The 26483-nt window shown below is 37.6% G+C and overlaps 1 protein-coding gene across 1 annotated transcript in view; it reads left to right on the top strand.

Moving 5' to 3' along the window:
• LOC150100909 (protein MTSS 1-like) overlaps positions 1-26483 on the top strand; it is a 499461-nt gene that overhangs the window by 5273 nt on the left and 467705 nt on the right. The window contains exon 2 of the mRNA XM_090401934.1: positions 16954-17015. Within this exon, the coding sequence (XP_090258060.1) occupies positions 16954-17015 (62 nt within the window). The remainder of the gene's footprint in view (positions 1-16953; positions 17016-26483) is intronic.

The raw sequence follows: 26483 nt of genomic DNA, 5'->3' as shown, positions 1-26483 counted from the left end.
TGCATCTCCACTTTCTGTAGACATAATTTGCCTGTTATCACCTCCTCCCTTCTTTTCTTATCCTGGCTTCACAGAAAACATCATATCCTTCCATTTCCATTCCTGTTAGGATATCATCACAATTTTTGGGATAATATACTCAATCAGGGAAACCATTCCATATTCCTTATTTCTGATACTCCTTACACACATGTAAATAAACAAAGCAATTTTCTTTTAGGTCTATAACCATTTCTACCAATGTCACTTGTAGTATGTGATTTCCCCACACCTAACCATTCCCATTTGACTTTATCATCATTCTCCCTATCTGTCTCCTCAGCCTCAACTACACTCCATACATTTCAGACCATCTCATTCCCATACTGACTATCCCCATACACTACTACTTCTAACAGTCACTCTCCTTATATTGTGTCCCCCCCCCATTTCCTTGACCGTCTTGCATTCTTATTCTGTTATTATTACTCGCAGCACTACTATTCTCATTTACAATCACTTCAATCTTTCCAGTTCCTCTCTCCTAATTTTCTGCTTCACCTCTTCCTTCATCTGCTCTCTTGCTCACATCATTTGTTCCTCCTTGCAGCAGTGGTCTCTGACTTGCATCAAATCCATTCAGATACCACCCATCACTTTTGTACATTTCCATCTTTCCTTCAAATGCATCCTATACATTCACAAAATCCATTGCCTTTTCCTCACACAGTTCTGCCAACATACCATTCATGATCCCTGCTCTTCATCTTAACTCACCATTATCATACCTAGACAACACACCAACCACCTTTCCAACCACACCTTTATCTTTCACTCTCTTCAACAACCTCCTGATATCCCTTACATGCTCTTTATGTCTAGTCAAGTCATTTGTTCCAACAACCACCACCAGCTCTCTTGTTCTTCTGCTTCTCTTGTCTAATGCATCAATTATCCTGCTAAATCTCCCTCCTGGAAAACACACACCTTATGGAATCTCTCATTTACCACACCTCTAATAACAGAATCTCTATACATTGCTGTTCTTGAATCATTTTTGATCTCTCTTTCTCTGGTTTCCTTCATCCTAACCTTTTGTACTTGCCCATTCTTATCCACCAAACTTAATCTCACTATGCATATTTTTCATTTCACTTTTCATTCTGATCAAATCATTTTTTAAGTCTTGCATCCTGACAGTTACACTATTTGTCAGTCTATCATTCTTTTCCTTTGCTTCTACAGTGTTACTTGCTTTCGTTTCTTCAGCTTTACTTTCTTTTGCTTCTGTAGTCCTGCTTGCTTCCATTCCATGATTTATACAATCACATGCTCCTGCAATTGCTTCATTTCCATGATTTGATACCTTCATTTGCTCTTGCAGTTATTTCTATTCTGTGATTCATACGATTATTTGCTCTCATAATTATGCACTCTTTCATTCCATCCTGCAGTTTTGCATTTATCGATAACTCATAGTTCAACATAATATTGCACTTTCAACATATCCATACCCCCCCCTCTCTCTCTCTCTCGTTTCATGTTGAGTCTCTCCACATTACACCATATATACACGTTGCATTCATGACAGTGTACCATTCTTGAAAAGTGTACAGCATTAATTATGTTTGATTTTTGTAGTGCGTGATGAGCCAGTCTTGTTTGTACCACCACGTTATCATTCGCTGTAAGCGAATTGCTTACAGCGAATGATATTGCTGAAATAATAATAAAATAAGTCTGTTTCTAATACACAAATCATCTCACTCACTCAGTTATGCTAAGTTATGAGAAATAAACCAAACTACAACAAAATGCAAATTGCTACTTTACTACAAAAATAAAATTTATGTTTTTAGTAACAACTTTTGATGTCCCTTCAACTAAGTGGCATCCTAGTGTCCTCCTATAGACTAGTAAAATATAAGCTAAAAAATAAAGTTCCTTTTTTATTTTACATTCATTGCTTCTTTCATTATAGAAATCATTAATATGCAACAGAGTCAGAGTAGAAACACACAGTTTCTAGTTTGAAACTTGCTTACAATTCAAGTTCAGTTTTGTGGTTCTTGCATCTTTCACTCATGAATAGGTTAAGAAATTTTGGTTTGGGCAAAGAGCCTGTGTAGCTCAGTGGATGTGACGTTTGTACACCACAGCGCTTGACCACATGAAGGAAGACTTCTCGGTTTCGAATCTAGTCGGCGACTAGAGGAAATTTTTCTAAGCCTTTTTTTGACCGGTTCCTGATTTAGTCTATCTCTGGCACAGGCAAGCGGATTTTTCATCCCATAAACTCGAGAAAATCAATCGTAGAACCCACACTATTTCAGACATTAAATATATTGTGTAAGGGTTAGGGACCACAAGATGGCGGCACTTGTTGAGCTGTCTCTCTTCACTGCATGCTGCTTAATTAATTAGTGATAGCCTTGGGCCAGCTATCTCTGATTGGCTACCAGTGGAAATTGAACTGCCCACTCAGTCTCCAGAAGTTAGATAGGGCTAAAACAGCCTCGCCTACTCCCTATACGGGAATAAAAGGAGTTAGCTGATTGATTTTGATTTGGTTGGGATTATGGCTGAAATAACTAAGTTTGGCTAGGGGAAGTGTATTATGTCTGTTAATTGCATGTATTTAGTTGGTTTACCTACTTTGCAAGAGGAAAATTCTGCCACCTTCATTCCTATGTTTCTTAATATTGTAATTATTTAAATTTATTTCCATTAATTTTTATAGTTGTAGATGGAGTTATCCTCCTGCAGTTGATAGCATGTATTGTCATATGCTTACAATTAGTGTTGTTCTTATTGTGTTATCACTTTTCAACTGCATTAACAATGGGTAGAAAACTCAGCCTGAAAATTCTACAAATTATAAATGTTTCTTTATGGGATGAATGGAACATTTATACAGAGCAATACGCAGTCTATATTTAAGTTGTCAGTCAGCAATTAGGATTAAAGGAAATACGGGAAGATGGTTTTTGATGTAAAATCAGGGGCAAGACAAGGATGTGCATTATCTCCACTCTTATTTATCATCTATATGGATTACATTATTATTATTATTCAGGCCTTCATGGAGTCAAAAGACTCATCATGGGAGGTCCTTTCTAAGAAACACAAGTCTATTAAGACTCATCGAGGGATTATAAAAGAAAGTGGCATCAAGCCTGATATTAGAATTGAAGATGTCAAACTTAGCTCTTTGCTTTATGCAGATGATGATGTACTCCTAAACACATGTAGTGTAAGTCTCCAGGCTTCACTAACTAAACTGAATAACAACTGTACCAAATTTGGCATGAAAATGAGCAATAAAAATACCAAAACTATGAAAATAGGCAGGAGCATAGAAAACTTCAGCTGCATTCTGAATGGAGATCCTATAGAACAAGTGAAATAATTTAGCTGTTTAGACACAGTTTTTAGTGAAGATGGCAGGTTAAATCTGGAAATAGACAACAGAATAAGCAAAGCTGCTATGGTGGGTAGCCAGCAAAATAAACTTCTATGGAATAAGAGATAAATTAGCCAAAACACTAAACTAGCAGTATGTATGCAAGACAGTCTTTAAACCAGTTTTAAGTTAATATTATTATTATTAGTAGTAGTATGTGATACCTCCAGGGAGTCCAAAGACTCATCAAGGGAGAGTGTGCTAAGGTTAGAAATAAAGCACTTGATGAAAGACTAGAGACCACAGATATGAGGTTCTAAAAAAATTAGGAGAGTGAATTAATGGCAAAATCATCTTAAAAATTAAGATATTAGAAAGGAATTTGACATTATTAGTATTCAACAATGTGAATGTTTAAGTGTCCAACCTTAGAGCTAATCTAAAGGTGGCCACTTAAATAGAATGGATGGGTGAAGAAAGGTTAGAAAATGTGTTTGAAGCCAAGATGGCAAGAAGGAAGACCAAGGTCTAGGTGGATTGATTTGGTGGTCATAAGTGCTTTAGAAGCACAAAATGTTAGATATGACAGTATTGGAGTGCTCACAAGTAATAGATTGATTTAGAAGAAAATTGTTGATAGGAGATTAATAATAATGTAATTTAATCATGTAGGGCTGTCATAGTAACCTGAACACGCCTTAGGGATACATATCAGGAAATTGATAAGTGTTTTTTCTAATGTAAATGTTAATCCATTACTCCATAATAATTTTATGATCTGTGTATTCCAGTTTGCATAAACTTAACTGGTTGATATAAAAATTTTATTTAAGTTTTTTCTCCACTAAAATGTTAGACTAAATTCAGCTGTTAGTTAATTCATTTTTTTTTATGCCATTCTCGCACATTAAGGGCTGCAATGCCTGTACCAAATAAATGCGATGTGTGGATCTAGTTTGTGTGCTGAGTGAGATGTAGGTTAGCTTGCATTATTATTATTGTCAGTGGCGGCTCATAAGAATTTTTAATAGTGGGGCTGCAATTCTACCAGCCCAAACTGCACGTAAATCATGCATCACCCCCCACTGTGTTATCCCCACTAGGTAGTGGTTTGGTGCGGTCTGCATTGAATGCAGCTCCAGCTTTGAGTATATTAGTCAGTACTGATAGTAGCCCTAGCCTGCACAGCGCATTGATTATTGCAAAATACAACCATTGCTACAAAATTAATTATATAAAATACTATCGAGCGGTATTGTGTTACAACCAAGAAAATAATGGCTTTTAGATCCATTTTAATGACAATGATGTTAATTTGTGTTGTTTGTACTCGTGTAGTAGCAACATATCTTGGGCTGCAATGCTACCAGCCCAAACTGCACGTAAATCATGCGTTATCCCCACTAAGCAGCAGTTTGGTGCAGTCTGCATTGAATGCGGCTCCAGCGTTGAGTATACTTGCCAGTACTGATATTAGCTCTAGCCCTAACTATTGCTACAAAACGAATTATATAAAATACTTTTGAGCAGTATTGTATTACAAACAAGAAAATAATAGTTTTTAGATAAATATATAAAAATTTGAGAACGGCGATAATAAAACAAGAACTTTCATTTTATACTGGAGGGGTTGCAGTCCTTATGGACGAGCCACCACTGATCAGGAAATGAATCTGTTTATAATTATTATTATAAACCTCCATGGATTCATCGGATTCATCATTTGAGGTTTCACTAAGCAAACAGCATTTCTCTCATAGTGAACCTTAAACTCTCTCATACTTTTAGCATTCACAATGGCAGTGCATTCCACTCACAGACTTCTCTCTACGTACAAAATGTACCCCCCCCCTCCTCATCACATCTTTATTCTAATAAACTCCTTCTGTTAATATCAGTCTAGTAAAATCCTTTTCCTCTTTTAAACATCTTTCATATCACCTGCTTTCCATATATCTGCTGAACTGCAGTCTATATTCTCTGAATTTCTCCCCCATAGCCAATATTCCAGTCTTCTCACAGACTTCTCTCTACGTACAAAATGTACTCCCCCCTTACGCAACTTCCAGGAACGGTTGCTTGTTCTTCTCCCATACACCATATTCTAATTAACTCCTGTTAATATCAGTCTAGTAAAATCCTTTTCCTCTTTTAAACATCTTTCTTATCACTTGCTTTCCATGTATCTACTGAACTGCAATCTATATTTCCTAAATTTCTCCCCCCCCATAGCCAATATTCCAGTCTTGATATTGTCTTAATACAGGAAAACCTTGCTTAATGTGATTAATTAATCCATCAATTAATGCAAGCTAAGCGAACACAATAAACAATAGGAATGATTATAATTCATCCATCAGTTAGTGTAAATTTGGAAAAAAAATTACAGTATAAGCTATATTAGAGGATAAAATCCTCAAAGTTAGTAAAAATCAATTGCTTATATTTTTATTAAATGTCTAAACATTTGATTCAGCTACTTTTTTACAAAAAAATTAAGTAAAGATTTGAATCCTACTCGACTTTTAGATCTTCTTATGCAATTTGCAATAGCTGGAGATCGCTTTATCAAGATTTTGGCAGACTTCGAAGCTTCGTACGATATCAGGATCAGCATCAAACAAAATTTCCTTATCATGCTCAGTATGATTGAAAACTAGCCCAAGATCTTTTGCAGTTAACTTCTTTGTCGTAACATTCTCTTCTTGTTTGCATTCTTCTTCTTCTTCCCCTTTGTATGCATGCAGTTCTTCTAGTTGAAGAAGATCATTCTCACTTAAATATTCTGAATGGGAATCGAGCAAGTTTCTCACATCTTCATTATCCAGTTCATTAAATCCAGGTTCTTTTTAAATTGTGCTGATTTCTTCAATAATGTTAGATCTTGAATTTTGCACGTAGTAAACTAACATAGGCTTGAGTTTAAAATCGTCTTCTGCATTGCCTCCTAATAAAAGTGTAAGACGATCTTTAGATACTGTGTATCCTGGTTGAGATGCTTCAGTTTTAGCTAGGAAAGTTTTGTTGACATACGTTTCCAAAAGAGACCAATTTCATCAATGTTGAATATTTGCCGATCGTTATAATCACCTTCTGAATACATACATCTTCAAGGCTCATCTTTCCTAATTGGGTTGTGGGGGCAACAGCTGCAAGAGGAACTTCCAATGGTCATGATCCTCTGCCACCAAGCTCAGGTGTTCTGGTGGGATTCCCAAACGTATCCACCCAAGGTTTTGGATATAATCTATCCAGCGAGTCCTTGGCATTCCACGTGGCCTCCCACCCTCTGGCTTGGCAAAGAGGGCCTGCTGAGGGAGCCTCTCTTGTGGCATTCTGACCAGGTGCCCATGCCAATGTAACTGTGATCTCTCAACACAGAGAAGCAGCAATTGAGTATTGAGGGTTTCCCGAATTACAGAGCTTCTGACTCTGAGTCTTGTCAGCCCCACAACCCCTTGAAGGAACCTCGTTTCAGCCGCTTGGATTCGTGTCCGCATTCTTTCGGTCATTATCCAACTCTCATGACCATGGGTGAGGATGGGGACATAGACTGTATTGAAGACAGCCAGCTTTGCCTTCTGGCTTAACTCCCACATCAATACTACCGAACGGCCAAGCGCCCACAATATTGAGCTTGCTAAGCCAATTCAAGTATCTAGCTCTACGTTTTTTATCATTCGTGAATATGGACCCAAGGTATTTAAACTACTCCACTTACATTTAGAGTGCACTGGGATGGTTGTCTTGAGACCACAAATGTTTCAGTTTTGGCCACACTGATCTTCATTCCAGCATCTGCACAAACAGCTACAAACCTATCCAGGGTCCGCTGGAGGTCATCTGTGGAAGAGCTAAGCAGAACTTGGTCATCTGCAAAAAGCAGACGTCCAATGCTACATCTTCCAATTCTGACACATTCACTGCCTCGGCTGTGCCTATCAATCCAGTCCATAAATATTATGAAAAGGAGGGGTGGCAGAACACACCCTTGGCAGAGGCCAATGGAGACTGAAAGGTTCAGACTTTGTGCTGTTTACCCTGACACAAAACTCTGGGCATTCATACAGGGACTTGATGGCAGCTAATAGTTGGCCATCCACTCCATACTCCTATACTACTTGCCAAAGCTTATCCCGAGGAACCCGGTCATATGCCTTCTCCAAGTCCACAAAACATGTGTAGACATTCTTGGCATATTCCCAAGATTTCTCAAAGACTTGCCTTAAAGTGAAGATTTGGTTAGTTGTGCTTCTACCAGGACGAAAGCCACATTGTTCTTCTTCCTGGAACTTTGACTCAACTATGATCCTGCACCGTCTTTCCAAGCACTTAGCATACACTTTCCCAGGCAGGCTGAGCAGAGAGATGCCACGATAGTTACTGCAATCCTTCTGGTCTCCCTTCTTAAAGACTGGTATTATTATGCCTGTCTGCCATTGCTTTGGTGCTCGCCCAGATATCCAAGCAGCCTGACACACTCAAGTCAGCCAGAGAACACCATCTCGATTTAAGACTTTTAGCATTTCCGGCCAAATTTCATCATCTCCAGCAGCCTTGCCCGATTTTAGCGATTTTATTGCTAAATGGACCTCTTCTGCTGTGAGACTAGTCATTGCCCCGATCTGCACCTCTTGGATGTTCACAACTGCTGGGCCACCCGGGTTAAGAAGGCTCTCAAAGTATTCCCTCCATCTGTGGAGGATATCCTTCTCAGTTGTTAAAAGTGCACCATCAGAGGCCTTAATTGCCCTTGCTGTGCACGATTTCCTCCCTCGAAGGCGGTGGATGGTCTGCCAGCATACTTTGTTTGCATTTGCGTAGGATGAGTCTAATCTTTCTCCAAAGGATTCCCAAGCCTTCTGCTTTGCTGTCTTTACTGCCTCAGCAGCAGCTTTTTGTGCCTCAGCATACTGCAAACGCATCTCAGGTGACCTGACTCTAAGCCATGTTAGGTAGGACTCCTTTTTTGCCCGGACAGTTTTTGACTTCTTGGTTCCACCAAGGTGTCCTTTTCTCACTGCCTGTTGCCACGCCAAGCCACAGCATGAGAGTGCAGAGGCAGTGACAGCTGTTCTGAACAGCTTTCACTCCTCCTCAACATCTGCAGTATGCTTGGGAATCTCTTTGAACCTGGAGGAAATGTCATCTGCAAAATTCTTCCTCACAGCCTCATTATCCAATGTCTCCCATTTCATGCGGTATAGCTGCTGAGGACTACCAGCGTTGATGGTAGCATCTGGTTTCTGAAGCCGTAGTATGCACACAACAAGGTGGTGGTCAGTTGACAGTTCTGCCCCTCTTCTCACATGAACGTCCAACACTGAGGAAAATAGGTCTTCTGAGACTATAAAGAAGTCAATCAGAGACCTTTGTTCTAGTGTATCCCTGTACCTTCTGAATTATCCTTTGCAATTCTTCATGAAACTTGACCACAAAATCTTTATCCGCACTATCAGTTTCCCCAGTTATTCTTATGTTATGCAGTCCAGTTCAAATTTTAAAATGGTCAAATCATCCTAAACTTGCAGTAAAGCTTTCACATTCCTCTTGAAATTTGGTCTCTTTCAATGAGGTAAAAATATTGAGAGCTTATGCCTAAATATTCCCTGTACTAAGAGATATTCTTTTTTGGTTATAATCCTCAATCCAGAGTGACAGAAGATGCTCCATCTTGATCATTAAATGTCTTCTATTTCAGGTGATCTACATGCTTAAAGAAGCAGTAGCAACTTTTCTTTGCTCGTATTTAATATATTCCAAACTGTAGACTCACTGTATGCCAGGTCTTGCACAATCATTGTATTATTAGCACCACATTTGTGTCTCTTAATGACTTCCAGCATTTCCACTTATGGCAGATTAGCAACAAAAAATTTCATATAATGTAAAAAATTGCGTTAACTGATTAATTCCTCGCTTAAAGTGGGAAAAATTATCATTTCACTCATTCGCACTAACTGATTATCATGCATATCGAATTCGCGTTAAGTGAGGTTTTCCTGTATATCTGATCCTTTCCACACGTCTGTTGAGGATTAAGTGCTGTGAAGAATTCATGTTAGAGGTTTAATGGAATATTAACAGCTTTGAAAAAGGATTAAAACTAATTTTAATACTTCCAATATTTCGTTTTTGTGTGTGTGTGTTGTTACAAAAAGTTCTTGTAATCCCTGAAGATGTCTCTGTGACGGAGACGAAATATTGGAAGTATTAAAATTAGTTTTAATCCTTTTTCAGTGCTGTTAATATTCCATTAAACCTCTAACATGGATCCTTTCAACAGTTTATTCATTGTTATGGATACTGAGTAACCATATTTGAGCACAACATATGAGTATGATTTGACCAGTGCTTTCTTTAGTTGCATGGCTACCTCCAGATGATGACCTTGATGTGAAGGTCAGTGCATCAAGTAACTAATTTTAATTAAAATAAACTTACTGCTCACTAGTTTTTACAAATTTTCAGTGATTGCTTGACACATGTAACAATCAAGGAAACAAATGCATCTTCTTTCATTGTCTGTAACTAATCTGCAGGGAGTAGATTAGATAACTAATCTACTCCCTGCAGATTAGTTATCTAATGGTCCCAAGAATCATAATTTGCAGCTGTTCGAGAAGAACATCAATAATTTTTCTCTGCTCTTAACCTGTAGACAAACTACAGTACAGGGGGGGGGGGTCTGCGAGTAATGTCAGAGATCTGTTCCTACGGACTGACATAAGGCGATTTTCGATGCAAGTCGGAATTACCATAGCCTAAATCATGGGTGCCAATTCTTTCACATGTTCAAGGATGCGAACTTTATCCTTGATAATAGTCCCGACTGTGGTATGACTTAAGTTCAACACGCAGCCAATGTTCGTTGCCATTTCTCCCTTTTTTGCCCTTTTAATAATGTCTAATTTCACTTCTAATGTAATGGCTTTCCTTTTCCATCGGAAGAGTCTGCCTTACGTTTGGGAGCCATATTGAAGGGTAAAAAGTCACCAAAAAAAACACAAACACAAAAGTGAGAGAGCAGATGTAAACATAGCATACAGTACCCAAAGAGTATATGCTGGGATCCAAGTGATGCCACCTCTCCCAAACAAACATGCAATGGTGTATTCTTCCGCCACGCTCACAAACAAGTTCGCCCATGACATTTGAATTTTATGTCGCGCTGCTTCAAGTCGAAATTTATTTTTTAAATTATTTATGGGATTACTGCCGTAAAGTCGAAACGATGCATGTCGAGGACAACATAGGTCAAGGTCACCCGTACTTTTATACTATAGGTTCTGCACTATCTCTTGTGTACAATTAATATTTTAAAAAAAATCAAAGTAGTTTAGAAGATCTTTATTTTCATATTTTATATCACCCTCGTGATCTAGAGAAAGAAATATCATAAATTCCATTTATGATATTTCTTTCTCTTCTTGATTTTCTGTGTCAGTGATATTTATTATGCTACCCTTACTCATAACCAGCTTCCCTTCCCCCATATTCTTTAAGGTTGCTACTTATTTTCCAGGAACTTTCTGCATATTTTTTTTTTCCTAAATCATCATTATCATCAAATTCCTGATATATACCCTCAAGGGGTGTACAGGATGTGATAGTACTACATGAAAAATTTCCATCATTACTAACTTCCTATCTACAATTTTCCTCCAAATCAAATCTATTACCTGTCAAGACTCCAATATTATCATGTCTTATATTTCTGTCTTCTAAAGCACTTTTTCCTGTATCAATCCACTTATATCTTGGTCTTCCTCTGGGTCTTTTTTCTACCAACCTGGCAGAGAACACTTGTTTTACTAATCTTTCTTTTTCTATTCTGCTTAGGTGACCATACCACCTAGATTAGCTCTCCTAATGCATTCCGGGATGCTGACAATATCAAGTTCTTTTCTAATATCGTCATTTTTAATATGATATCGCCATTGATGCAACTGTTCATGCCCCTTGTCTTTCTCAGGACTATCATATCTGCGGTCTCTAATCTTTGGTCACGGGTTTACTTCTAACCCAGCTCTCAGATCCATAAGTTAAAATTGATGTGAACACTGTCTTGTATACTGCTAATTTAGTGTTTTAGCTATTTTATCTCTTATTCCATATAAATTTATTCAGTTGACTTGATACCATGCCAGCTTTGTTGATTCTGTTGTCTATTTCCATATTTAATTTACCATCTTCACTAAAAATCGTGCCTAAGTAGCTGAAATGTTTTACTTGTTCTATAAGTTCTTCATTCACAATGTAGTTGATATTTTCAATGTTTCTGCATATTTTCATTGTCTTTGTCTTTTTAATGCTGACCTTCATTCCATATCTATTACAACATTTATTCAATTTAGTCAGGGACTCCTGCAGATTTATTTAGAAGTATAACATCATCTGCATAAAGCAAAGAGCTGAGATTAACACCTCCGATTTTGATATCAGGTTTAATACCACTTTCCTTCATAATGTGATCCATATAGATAATAACAGAGGGGATAATGTACATCCTTGTCTGACACCAGATTTAACATTAAACCACCTTCCTCTACTTCCTTCAATTCTAACTGATGACTTAACTCAAATAAAGACTAGTATTGCTTGATATAATGCTCCATATAACTGTAGCATTTTGAATACCTTTTTCTCTTGGTACCTTGTCATATAGCTTTTCCAGATCTACAAAACTTAAATACAGATCTTTGCTATATTTCCATGATTTCTTAACTATTTGTCGTAAAGTGAAAATCTGATCCTGACAGCCTCTATTTGGCCTGAATCCAGCTTGAGAATCACCAAGCTTCCCTTCAACAGTCCTTCTCAACCTTTTCTCAAGTATACTTGCATATATAGACAGAGAGTTGTGGAGTAGGTGCCTTCCCCCTCGATGAGGCTTTGGACTCCCTAGAGGTGTCATGTAATAATAATATCTTACCAGAAACACTCAGTAATGAAATGCCTCTGTAATTCTCACATTCAGTTTTATTTCCCTTTTTATATATGGGTACTATGAGAGCTCTCTACTCCAATCATTTGGAATTCGTCCCTCTGTCCAGACTTTCTGAACTATGCAGTGTATCCACCGTAAGACTTTTATACCTCCATATTTGAGTATTTCTGGTCGAATATCATCTACTCCTGCTGCTTTTCCACATTTCAGGCTTTTGATAGCTTTTTCTACTTCAAGTATGGATATGTATTCCTGACTGTATGCCTGTTGAGTGTTTTTATCACTGTGCTGTCATCACTGCTTGTTTCATTTAGCAATTTTTCGAAGTAATTACTCCATACTTCAAGGATATCTTTTTCTCCAGTTTTCATATCACCTTTATCATCTCTAATTCCTTTTATAGCACTCTTTCATCCATTTCTGAGTTTCTTCAACAACCTCCAGAATATCTGGCCACCTTCTTGATATTTATTTTTTATGTTCTTGCCAAAGTCCTCCCATGACTTTTGTTTAGCCAGTTTTACACAGTGTTTCGCTTTCTTACATTTGTCTCTGTATTCTCTAAGAGCATAAGCGTACTTATTTGCCAGGAACTTTGATGTGCTCTCTTCTTTTCCTTCACTGCCTCTTTAACTTCCTGTGTCCATCATTGAGTTCTGATTTTTCTATCCTTGCAGACAACCTCACCACATGCCTCTCTGGCTAAATCAGTAAGTGTTTTCTTCAGTACTTGCCACTGAATCTCCAAAGTTTGGTTCCTATTCTCACTCTCTTTCATTTTTTCTTGAATAATACACTCATGAGCAGTTGAGTAGAGATACCTGCAATGTTTGTGAAATGGTGCTGTGGTCGCCCCAACGTATGGAATAGCGACACGTGACAGGGATGTCATCAGACCTTGTACTGACCTTCTGAGTAATAGTCAAGCACAGAATGGGGAAGACTCGAGATCTCAGGGAATTTGATCACAGCCAGATAGTTGTGCAGGCACTGGGCTTTTCACAGGCCACTGTGTCAAGAGTGTACTGTGAGTACATGGAATCAGGTAAAACCACAGCTGCTAGGGAAAACTGCCATGGTGTACAACGTGTTGATGACAGAGGACAGCGTCGGCTAGCTCGGATGGTAACAGCAGATAGACGGGACACAGTGCCACAGATCACTTGCCAATTCAATGCTGGACAACAACGACGTGTGAGCAGCCACACCATCCAGAACCATTCCTCGCTATGGGGTACAGAAGCCACTGCCCATCTAGGGTATACCTCTGCTCACTGCACATCACAAGGCACAACAATTAGCATGGGTGCAGGAACACCGCTATGGACCCTCGACCCATGGAAAAAGGTCGCCTGGACTGATGAGCCGAGGTAAACATTGGTACATGACGATGGCAGGGTACGAGTCTGTCGCCAAGCACATGAAGCGATGGATCACTCGTGCCAGCAGGTATAGTTCAGGCTGGTGGTGGTCATGGTATCCTTGTATGGGGACTGTTTACTTGGGATGAAATGGGTCCCCTGGTACATCTACCATTGTCCCTCACCGACGAATGATACAGGGACCTGCTGTCAGATCATGTGCACCCATTTCTGTGCCTACAGCACCCTGCAGGAGACCTGTATATACAGCAAGACAATGCACCGGCCCACCCCTCCCAATTTGTGGCCAAGTGGGTGGATGAACACTCCACGGACATGAGGATGCTTGGCTGACCCCCGTGGTACCCTGACCTCAATCCTATTGAACACATCTGGGATGCTATCAAGAGACAGTGATGCACGCCCCAGACCCTGCTCTGACCTATCTCTGTGCATTGTGGGAGGCTGTGCAGTGGTCATGGATCAGTTTGGTTCCCCAACGCTTCCGGTGCCTCGTGGAGTCCATGCCACGCCACATTGCTGCCGTCATCAAGGCAAAAGAGGGTGCTACTCGCTACTAGGCAGGTATCTCTAATTCAACTGCTCATGAGTGTCTTTGTGTATTTTTGTCTACAGTTCACATCTGAGAGCTGCTCAACTTCTATTCGCTTTAAACTTTCTTACATGTTCTGCTTTTCAAAATGAAATCCAATTTTATCCTGCACAAGACTAAATAGTGATCACTTCCAATTTCAAATCCTCTGTATACACTCTGGTGTCCTGCACCAGGGAGAAAAAATCACTATCAACAATAACACAGTCAGTGAGACTTTTCTTATTCCTTGCCTCTTCTCTCCATGTGAATTTGTGCACATTTTTATGTTGGAACATGGTGTTAGTAATAACTAGTCCATGTCCTGAGCAGAAATCCAACAGGTATTTGCCATTATTATTAGATTTGCTCTTTTCTCCAATTTTTCCAAAATATTTTGTATGTTTGACAATCATTTGCTACTCTGCTATTTAGATCCCCAACAAGGACCAACTTTTCCTTTTTCTAAAGCCTCAAAAAATTCCTCCACTTCTACCTTAGTGGAACCTTCTTTGGGACCATATGCACAAATAAGTCTCCTCCAGTTCCCCATTCATATATTTGTTCACATCACTCTACTTGAGACTGCCTACCATTCAAGAAGATTAGCCTCATATTTAGTGTTGAACACTATAGCTGCTCCTTCTTTTCCTTGATTGTCATTGCCTGAATATAACATTTTGTATTTATTGCTCAAAAAGATTTCACCAGTTTTTGTCTTTTTTGTTTCAGTCACCCGTATTATGTCGATCTTGTACTTATCCAATTCTTCAGCTAGCTCCATTTCTTTGCCATTGAGGCTTCTTATGTTGATAGTACTGATCTTGAACTCTGGTAATGTTGAGTTGGGGTAAGTTTTCGGATTTGTTCCAGTAAATGACTTTTCGCTGTTTGCCCTGGTTCCTTGGCGAAAACAACGGGGGCCTTGTTTAACCGGGCGATGCTTCAGCCGGAATGAAATTCTGTCGTGTTGTACCATCATTTGAAATTTTGGTTTAAGCCAATAAGAATACAATTTGGTTGGATAAATCCCAAATTGCCAACCTATCCTCGTTCGTTCAGTATCCTGGTAGATACCCAACAGGGTTCACCACAAGAAGGTGAGGATTGGACATTAGCTCAGAAGCCCTTGTCAGTTCTCCACATTCCTTTGAAGGCTAGTGGAGCCTCTCAGTTATATAGCTTTGATTCTGAAGCACCCCTAATGGTTTCTTTAACTTCTTGTGTTTGTTAGGAAAATTTTGCTTTTTTTTTTGTTTGTGCAGACAACTTCCCCCTATGCATTATGTTTTTTGTCCCCCTATATCATCCTTATGGTTAATAATTTATAATATGATACATGCTGTTCTGTGGATATGCTAAGGGTTAAATAATTCAAAAATCTGGAATGGAATTCTTGGATTAAATAGAGACTAAATGCAGAAATTTTTTTAAGCTACCATCAGATGCAGGGTAGTAGTAGTAGTCTTACAACAAAACTTGCCTACCACCTAAATACACAAATTGATGCCATTGTGGGATTTTGGCCCATGGTCTATTGTTTGCAAGCACTGATGCAATCAGTCCATTTGGCTGAACCAGACTAGTTGAACACATCAATTTCCTTTACTGAATGTATCTTTTTTTTATTTTTTTAATTCCAATTTTGCCTTTGTTTGAGATTTCAGTCCCTCATATCAGAGTACAGTCCCAAACTTATTTTGTAATTGTTTTATTCTTCTTTCTCCCAATAATTATTTGTTTATTTGGATCTGCAGTTTACCTCATTCAGAGGTAAACTACAGATCTAAACTACAATTGTTGACACTTGTTCTTTTAACATTCTTCTCCTATTTATCTTGCTCAAAACTGTAAGGATATAACAGCATATTAGTGCCCTGTACACTATCAGTAAGATTTGGCTTGTTTAATGTTCTCACCAAATGAATTTATGCACATGTGAGTAATAAATCCATGTCTAGAACAAAGATCTGGTTGTTACGCCATTTGCCGTTTATTGAGTACACTGTCTAAATTTTTTTAAAAGCATTTCCATAACTTTTTGGATTTCATTTCAGTGATAATCAATGTTGAACTACTAATGAAACAGGAAAATTCATCTTGCATCTTGTTTCTGCACTCTCGATAAAAACAGAGGCCCACAGATGAATTGCAATGTCCAGTTTTTTTTGTTTTTTTTTACTCTTCCAATTTTGAAATTTGTCCATATTACTTGACTTGGAATAGGTTGAAGAAATTTATTCTTTTATTTAAAACTTCATTATCTCACCCAAGAACTCTTTAATGCAAAAGAGGTATTATTTATACTTTTTTACTTTCTTTTCCTAATTCTTGCTGAAAAAAATCTTGTTATTTAAAAAGATATCACCCTGTGTCATTATTCTAGAAACCTATTAAGATAAGTGAAAATCAGGAGGAAAATTAGTTGATGTATGGTAAGTATCGCTTTCTTATTAAGTATTTTCATATTTGGATGTTATTTTGTTCATAACAGCAGTAAACTAGGTTGTGTTTTGAATCTGAGTGTTTAGTTTCAGGTCAAGATGTAGGTTATGCAACAAATGTTTAAGCAACTAGCTTGTTTAGAATAGTATAGGCCTTTGTGTCTTGAAGTGTGCTGGTCATTAATTCTACTAAGAAACATAACAGTTCTTTCATTGTATTACAGGGCAGCACTCCTGTCTGGGAGGATTTCATCGCCAAGGCCACAAAACTCCAGTCTCATCTCAAGTATGTTTACAAAGATATTTTCAATAAATTTTATATCCTGCTTTAACATTGAATGAGTAAGTTAAATAAAAAAAAAAATGCTGATAAGAAAGAGAAAAAAAAATCAAACTGCTTATTACAAGAGCTTAATTGACAGTAGATTAGATTATGAAAAGTAAGTGGCCTTTGAAGCAAAGTGGTCTTTTAAGTATTTTTGTATGTTTGGTGCTTATGTTTAAGAAAATAAATGAAAAGTGGTTATACTTTTTTGCATTATGCTAGTTTCCTAAAGATATCTGTTAGATACTAAAGCAAGTTTAGTTGGGAGCATGCCAAAGATCTGACAAGTTTTAACCTTGCAGTTTAGTTCAGGAGAAAGAAATTAAATTAAAATTTAGCTCGCACCATAAATTGTTCATTCATATTAATATAATGTGATATAATTTGAAATTATATATTAGTTCTTCCACTTCCACAAAATGCATTGTATACAGAACTTATTTTAACTTATTTTAATTTTGAGTTTTGTTTTTATTTTCATTGCTTTCACAAAAACTGAAATGGAAAATTTTTTAATTCCTAATAGTTTTTGATAACTGATAATGAAATGAAGACTTTTTTAAGAAACTTTTTTATATCACCTTTATGTAATATAGCTTTGGCTAATGTTTCTTGTGAGAAGGAATATATAATATCTTTTGTATATTGTTAAAGATTTATCATTATCAATATTGCAAATAGAGTGGTGAGAGCAAGAACGGTCAATGAGTTCAAGGAGTGGTATGATAGACTTTGTTTCCTAGGAAGGACCTCTCACAATGAGTCTTTTGACTCCATGGAGGCCTGAATAATAATAAATGATCTCCATATGCTTTATTAAATAAAATATAGCACTTACAAATAATTCAGTTTTGTTGAAAAACATTTTATGTGATTGGAAAAAGTAATATCTATTAATTAATATGATGCAAGGAAATAAAATATTACAAAGTTTATCATTCCAGTATATATGCTATAATATTTTGAAATTTGTATTTGATTAAAACATTAAGTTTCCTTCGAGACACTACTAGTGATGTAATATATATATAAATTTAATTATCACTCAAATTGTTATCACCTTTTATGAAGATAGAACTTTAATTTTGCTTATCAACTTTATGAAGATGGAACTTTATTTTGCTTTATGTAGTTCTTAAGTGTAGATTTTCTGGTAGTTGATATAAAAGTCAGTCAGTTATGTGCTCAGATGCTGCCTTTGATTTTCACACATGGTAATTATCTGGATATCTTTGCAAAGAATTGTACTGCAATTTCATTTATTTTGTGAAAATTATGAAATTAAATTCTCTAGGCCTTTCCATTTTACATTTAATTTGAATGGTTTGAACTAGGTTCACATTCATCCATAGCTAAGTTAGCCAGTCTTAGGAATCAGTAATAGTTTTTTCTTCTAATGGCATGATTTTTCTTTAAGTTAGATATGAGAATTAAATGAGCAGGTGTGAGGATAAATATAGGAAGGTTATTGAGGTGAATGAAAGATAATTTAATAGGAAAAGTGTTAACAGTACTACTCAGCTATGACTGGGATGAGTTGAAATGGTGAGCAAAGATGAATGATATATAGTGACAGAACTGTGCAAGGAGAAGGGAGCACAATTTGTGAATGTGCAAGATGAATTTGAGGGAAGGATGAACTGTATAAAAGTGTTAGATTAGATTACACCAGACTTTGTTTGGTGTGGGTCATCTGGAGGGGCTGTTGTTAGGAGGTAAAAAGTAACAGGAAAGATAGTGTGAATGAGAAATATGAGGAAGTATGAGTAGATACGAAAGGGCAAAAGATATGAGACTGAAGGAGTGATGGTGATGAATGAACAAAAGAGAATAGTAGAGAGGCCATCGGGAGGAGTGAAAGATGAGTATGTGTGAGATGGAGAGAGGTCATGTAGACAGGCAAATACAGTATAGGAAACATGGACAGTGGAAGAATTGTAGAATGTGTGAATTTAGTCAGTGTAAAGAGGTGGTGGCCTGGTATGCATCAGAAGCAGTTGATTCTGGGGATGGAGGAAACATTTTGTTATAAAAAGGATGAATTTTCTGGTGAGGAGCTACAACTGACAAGTGGCATAGATTGGATTGATTACAAACTCAAAACTGTATACAAATTCCTGGAGAATCGGAAATAAGAAGGAATAATTCATTACACTGATTGAGTTGATTGCCTGAGAATCACTAGTGTAAGTGAAACATAGTTGAAAGGATGATGTACCACTAGAAATAAAGATGGGAGGTGTGATGTGTTTTCCATGAGGATAGTAGATAGAACAAGAGGAGAGAGAGAAGGATGCTGTTGATGAAATGGAGAAATTGTGCCTGCTGAAGATGGAAACGTAGTGACTAAATAGTGGCAGTAGTCTTGAAAAAAAGAAAATAAGATTAGATATTTAGATGAATATTGTAATAGGTTTGAAATTGGGAGGATAATAAGGAGGAAATGTTTAGACAGGCTGGTTTAGTGAATAAGAGAAAGTAATGTATTAATGTATTTGAGATGTACTAAGAAAAGTGTTTTAAATAGTGTGACTTTTTTTCATATAATTGTGCTTCATTTTATTTTTCCCCCCATGCTGGATACAAATGTTCTTCAGTAGTGTTTGTTGTAATTTTGTTCCTTTGTGTTCCTACTACTTTCTGAAAAATGGCATCCATAAGGAAGCACAAGTCTGTAGCACGAAAAGCTTCAGCATGAAGATAGTTCTGCCCTGAATTTTTCCCAGTGGATGCATTGGGGGAATTGTTTTATGTATTCACCCAAAATTGGGAAAGATTTGTGGACTGTTAGGGTAAACAAAAAGAAGAAAAGCATTAATGTACAAGGGACATCCAGAAAGTAAGTTTAGATGGGCTATCAGAGAAACAAAATATACTTACAAAAAAACTTTATTGGAAATTAAAGTAGACATCTTTCACTACTTTTTTACATAACTTCCGCCATTGTTCAGGCATTTATCATAATGGGACACCAAGAGTTGTATACACTCGGGTCTCTTTTTATGCAGATTTGAAGTTATGCACCGCATAACTTCAAAACTTATGTACTGTTGTACATAATGAACAGTGTGTTGCAGTACATTCTGGCGTAACGTGTAAGCAGTGAGTGTCCATGAAGTTTAATTTTGCATGGAAGTGTTTTTCTTTTCATTATCGAAAGTCTAAATTTTGCTAATTTTAATTTGGCCCAATGGAGGAAAAAACGCACCGAAGAAAAGCAATTTCTTTGGAAATGAAAATTGCAATTTTAGATCGCTTACCAAAACGAGAGGGATCTACGGCGATTGGTAAACATTTTAATTTAAGCGAATCTACTATAAGAGCAATTAAAAAAGAATGAAGTCATAATAAAGAAATCTGTAATTTCTGGCATAAAACTAAGTGCCAAATTATCATCGTACTCAAGAGATGCTTTATTAGAAAAAAAACAGAACGAGCGCTCGTAATTTGGATTAAAGAATTAACTCAAAGCAGAATTCCTATAAGTGGTTATTTAATTAAACAAAAAGCTCTTCGGTTTTATAAACAGATGAAGCAATTGGAGCTATCTACTTCTGCTTCCCAGGCTGATAAAGAATTTTCGGCTAGCAAAGGATGGTTAACTGGGTTTTTAAAAAGGAATACACTTCATAATGTGAAGATTATAGGTGAGGTTACAGTAGCAGATGAAGCAGCAACCAAAAATTTCCAAGAGAAGTTAGCCAAAATTATTGAAGATGGTGGATATTGTCTGATCAAGTGTTTAACTCTGACATAAAACAGGATTGTTTTGGAAGAACATGCCTAGTCGAACTTACATAGGCAAAGTATGAGAAAAAAGCATTCGGGTTTAAAGCAAGCGAAGTTCGAGTAACGTTGTTACTTTGTAGCAATACATCAGGGGGTCGAATGTTGAAACCCCTCCTAGTAAATCGATTTCTAAGACCATGTGCTCTAAAAGGCAAAGATCTAAAACAGCTACCAGTACATTGGATGGCTAATAGAAAGGTCTGGGTAACAACTGCTGTATTTACTGAATCGTTCAATAATTGCTTTGTACCAGAAGTGGAAACATATATGAAGCAAAAAGCTCTTGATTTTAAAGTTTTATTAATTGTTGACAATGCACCAAGTCATCCGCATTTAGAACATCCAAATGTGTGGTTAGTGTTTTTTCCACCTAATATAACAAGCATTATTCAGCAATTAGATCAAGGCATAATTGCTACTTTTAAAAAGTATTATGTTAAGCACACTTTTCAATTTATATTAGATAAACTAGAAAATGAGTCATTAACAGTAACTGACGTTTGGAAAAAAAATTCTATTTTGGACTGCTTAAATCATGTTGCATCTGCTATTGCTGAAATAAGACCAGAAACTTTAAATGCCTGCTGGAAAGTAGCTTGGCCTGGATGTGTTGTAAACAGTGCAACCATTCAAACATCTACATTATCAGCTGAAATCATTACTTTGGCACAGGAAATTGGTGGAGAAGGTTTTGATACATTTAGCCAGAATGATGTAGACGAATTGCTTGTGGATAATGCCTTAAGTGATGATGATATTATTGGATATCGATTAACTTTAGATATCGTCAAAGATCCAGAAAATGATAGTGAAGCGGAAGAAAAACCTATCCCCCTCACTGCAAATATAATTTGAGAAGGTCTTGAACTGTGCAATAAATTGGAAAATTATTTTCTTGTTAATGACACGAATTCGAACGAGCCTTTATAAGCTGAAGAACTGTATGTCTGGATATCGCAAGCTGTATAAAAAATGAGTAAAATCATCATCGCAAAGTTTAATCACTGATTATATTGTCAGAAGAAAAAAATCAGCACAGAACGAGGGTGAAGCTAATTCTGTTTGTGAAGAACCATTGCCTTTACCATATAGATATGATGCGCTGACTATCTTTTCTAGTGATAAAAGTGATTTCACACCGGTTTGCAAACATTGCCGAATATTGTCTAATAACGACAATAATTCTGATGACAAAATGTAAAAAAAAAAAATTGCTACTTTTCGATAAAATTAAATGAATAAAGCTTTAAAACAAACTTAGGCATTCTTATTTTCCTGAATTTTTATAAACTTTTTTTATGCGATTTTAGGTTTACTTTAATTTACTGCTTTGGTTTTATGCAGTTTTAGAAAAGTATGGAACGTATCCCTAAATTTTTCAACATAAGTTAGGTTTTTTTGTGCGATTTTTTATATGCGGTTTTCTGTGGAATGTATCTACCGCATAAAAAGAGACCCAACTTTACCTTCGTTGTAGAAGATTGCCGCGTGTGATGCAAACCACGTATTGACTGCTTCTTTGACATCGTCATCATCTTGAAACCGCTGGCCACTAAGGAAGGATTTCAGACGTTCGAACAGGTGAAAGTCGCTTGGCACGAGGTCAGGACTACTATTTGGGGGATGATGGAATTGTTCCCAGCCAAAGGTGGCAAGAAGTTGTTGCGTTACGGCGGCCGTGAGTGGGTGGGGGATATCATGAATCAAAATAACGTCCCTGGTAAGCATGCCACATCGTTTGTTCTGGATCACACGACGCAGTTTCTTAAGGGTTTGGCAGTACATACTCGCGTTGATTATGGAGCATTGACCCAAGAAGTCTACCAGCAAAATTCCTTGTCTGTCGCAAAACACAGTGCACATGATTTTCTGAGTGGAAAACGTTGTCTTCAGTTTCGTCTTGACTGGTGATGGGTGTGCTTCCACTTCATGGACTAGTGTTTGGATTCAGGGGTTGTGTACGACACCCAAGTCTTGTCCCCGGTGACAAGTCTGCTCAGGAAAGCATCTCCATCCTCATGTTCTCCATAAACCTCAATAATTTGCCGATGAATTTCAGCTGCTTTAACGTTCCTCGCATTCAAAAAATGGATAACTGACCAAATTTCACATGCGGCAGGCGATTCGATTTTCTTAGACGTTATAAACACACACACACACACACACACACACACACACACACACACACACACACACACACACACACACACACACACACACACACACACACCAAAGAAGCATACGCACTGTGAGAATGTCTGAAAATGGCACCAATGCCTTTCCAACGAATCAATAAACTCAGCACGCATGCGCACCATTGCAATCGCAGTGCTGCAGTGAAAATATTTAAAAACAGAACTTACTTTCTGGACGTCCCTCATGTGTGAAAAATGTATTGATTGATTAGACCAATTCAAAATGGGAATGAGTTTCATCAGTAGTGAACTATGGGGATGAATTTAGATGGCAAAAACAGGAATGTGGATAGAGACTTCAGGAAGTTATTGCGGGAAGTAAAGGATAATAGGGGGGAAGTTGTTGGCATGCTGGCCAGATATGATAATAGCGAGTTGAGAAGGAGAGCAGAGAGAGAGAAGATTTCAAATTCACAAATTGAACCCAAAAGGGTTCAATTTGTGAATTTGAAGGGAAGTCGGAATATTTTTTAAAGTTGATGGATTGCATTTTTTAATTGGGTTTGGTGTTGGGCATTTAGAGATGCTATTGTTTGTTGGGAAGGAAGCATGCTGGCCAGATATGATAATAGCAAGTTGAGAAGGAGAGCAGTAAGAGAAGATTTTGCTTCCTATAACTCGGCAATCTTGCTGAGTTATAGGAAGCAAAAGGGTTCAATTTGTGAATTTGAAGGGAAGTTGGAATATTTTTAAAGTTGATGGATTGCAATTTTTTAATTGGGTTTGGTGTTGGGCATTTAGAGATGCTATTGTTTGCTGGGAAGGTACAGAATCAAGAAGTTAGTGTGGCTAATGATCAAAGGATGCTCATGAAGCAGAATTGCATAGTCAAACAGGTGGTATGGCAGGAGGAAGATGTAATTGTGGCAGGACAGTGTGATGGAATGCCTTAAGGTTAAAGATGAGGATGAGACGGGGTATGAATGGCAGTCAGACTCAGGATTAGGGAAATGGTGGCCAGACTGGGGTAGGGGGGAAGATAAAGAGAGGTGTGGCATAGAGTACAGAATGTTGGTGGAATGGCCTCAAACACTGGGGGGGGGGCAGAGGGAATTTGTATGTTTGTATACATATGCAAGGAGTATTTAAAATAAGGGAACTGAGTTTGTTGCATTGAGTCAATATGCTTTGCCTAAAATAATCAACATAAGCAAACTTTGTTGTCTGAAAATGATGTACTGTCAGGAATAGAGATGGAAGGATAGGAAGACTGCTGTGCCCAGATTTGGTCACCTCGGTTCCTTCTTGATGGGGAGGAGGTGGAGAGGATCCAGAGGCGAGTGACTAAGATGAGAGCAGGTCTATGGAATGAACCATATGAGAACAGGTTGAAGATTTGTGGGTTGCAGAAACTAGTTGATAGGCGGAAAAGGGGAGATATGATTGAGACATTCAAATTGCTAAAAGGATTCTATAGGATTAATTCAGAGGATATTTTTGAGATCAGGACTGGTGGTGGGAGAACTAGGGGACATCTATGGAAGCTGGGCAAGAGTGTGGTTAGCAGGGGTGTTAGAGCTGGGTTCTTTACTTTTAGAGTGGTGAATGAGTGGAATAAGCTGCCAGAGTCTGTTGTGGATGCTGTGACAGTGAGCGAGTTCAAGGCAAGGTATGATAGATACTGTGAGAATGTTGAATAGTTGTGTGGACATGATGTTTAGGGCCTCCCTCGATGAGTCTGAGGGCTCCCTGGAGTAGCCCGAAATAATAATGATGAAAAGAGGAGGGGAGGTACTGTTAATGAATGCAGAGGAATTGTGTCTGCAAAGTATGGAAGTTGAAAATGATAGTACATGTGCAGATTTTGAACCTCGGTGTAAAGTTGAAAATAACAGACTAGTATATTGTGATAGGATGCTCTTATAGGCAGGAATGCAGAGAATAGTGATTGTGAAATGTTTCGGCAAATTGATTGGGCATGTATAAAGGTGATCCTGATGGGACACATTTAATTACAGAAATGTAGTGTGGAAAGAGGAGATAAGGTATGGGAACAAGAAGAGGGAGTTTGTTGACTTGCTGAGGGATAACTGTCTCGACACATTCAGTGCAACTAATGTTCTGAAGCGTCAAACCAGTATTTGTGTACATGCTGCTTCTAAGCATTGTAAGACTCGCTTGTTTTTTCTATGATGCATAACTCAATTTGACTTGGCATTCGAATCACGTGGATGTGTAGGCATTACAGTAAAGTCATTCTGAATGGTCTGGGAATTTTCTGTCATAAACAAGCAGCAGTAAATAGCAGCACGTGACAGAAGCAGCTCGAGGTTTAAGTGTTGGATTTGGTGACATCTTCAAGATGTGGTCATGATGAAGTACTTGTTTCGGAGTGTTGAAACAAGTTTTTTTTGTGGTTCCCATCCACGAAAGGTTAATTGCAAGCCTATAGTACATTTGTACTGTGGATGGGCAAAGGATTTTTTTTTTTCCATTTTTACTTAGTCTGGAAACCTTTCTCTAGAGACTAAACATGGAACTTTTTTAAGCCACTTCAATAGGCAAGGCAATGGTCTCACACAGGGTGATGAAATTCATCTTCCACCTAAAGACAATCGCAAATATCCATGCCCACAGCAGGATTCGAACCTGCATCTTGTTAGTTGGAGAGAGCAGGTACGCTAACCACTTAACCAACAGGCCGGCAGGTTATTGTCAAAAAATAAGGATATATGTGGAATTATAAAGGTAAAATAGGACCAGTCTATATAACTGCAGTTTTAGTCAGGGTGTTGGAGAGATCAGTTAGGAATAAAATACAGGATTGGTTGATGGACATAGGATTCTTTATGATGGTCAGCATAGATTTGTAAAGGATAGGTGTTGTTTTAGCAGTTTACTTGCATTTTATGTGAAATCTTGATAGAATGAAGTGAAACTTCATTCTATCAAGTAGTTTGTTTTATACAGTTGTCTGAAGCTGTATAAAACAAACTGTTTATATCCCTTGAAATGGATAAAATTGAGTATCGTGCTGTTATAAAATTCTTTGTAAAAGAAGGTTTATCGCCAAAAGAAATTCATTCGAAGTTCATAAAAGTTTATGGGTATTCTTTTCCTTCATTTTTGACAATTAAGAAATGCACTGTTGAGTTTAAACATGGCCATACCAGCTTTGAAGATGATCCATGTGAAGGACATCTGAAAAGTGTAACAATGCCAGAAATCATTAAGTGCATGATATGGTATTGGATGACCAGCGAGTCAGAGTGCATGAAATTGCTGAGACTATAGGCATTTCAAAAGAACGCGTAGGATATATTTTGCATGAAGAATTGCAAACGAAAAAACTTTGCACAAGATGGTTGCTGTGCTTGCTCACAGCAGATCAAAAACACATTTGCATGAAAATCTCTGAACAGTGCTTGGAGCATTTTAACAAGAATAAAACTGATTTTGTGTGTCGATTTATTACTATGGATGAGACTTGGATTCATCATTATAC

This window comes from Typopeltis vanoorti, chromosome 12 (assembly GCF_054136105.1).
Source record: "Typopeltis vanoorti isolate ZY-2024b chromosome 12, IOZ_Tvanoo_1.0, whole genome shotgun sequence".
Classification (NCBI taxonomy): domain Eukaryota; kingdom Metazoa; phylum Arthropoda; class Arachnida; order Uropygi; family Thelyphonidae; genus Typopeltis; species Typopeltis vanoorti.
This window is presented reverse-complemented; position numbering and strand designations above follow the sequence as displayed.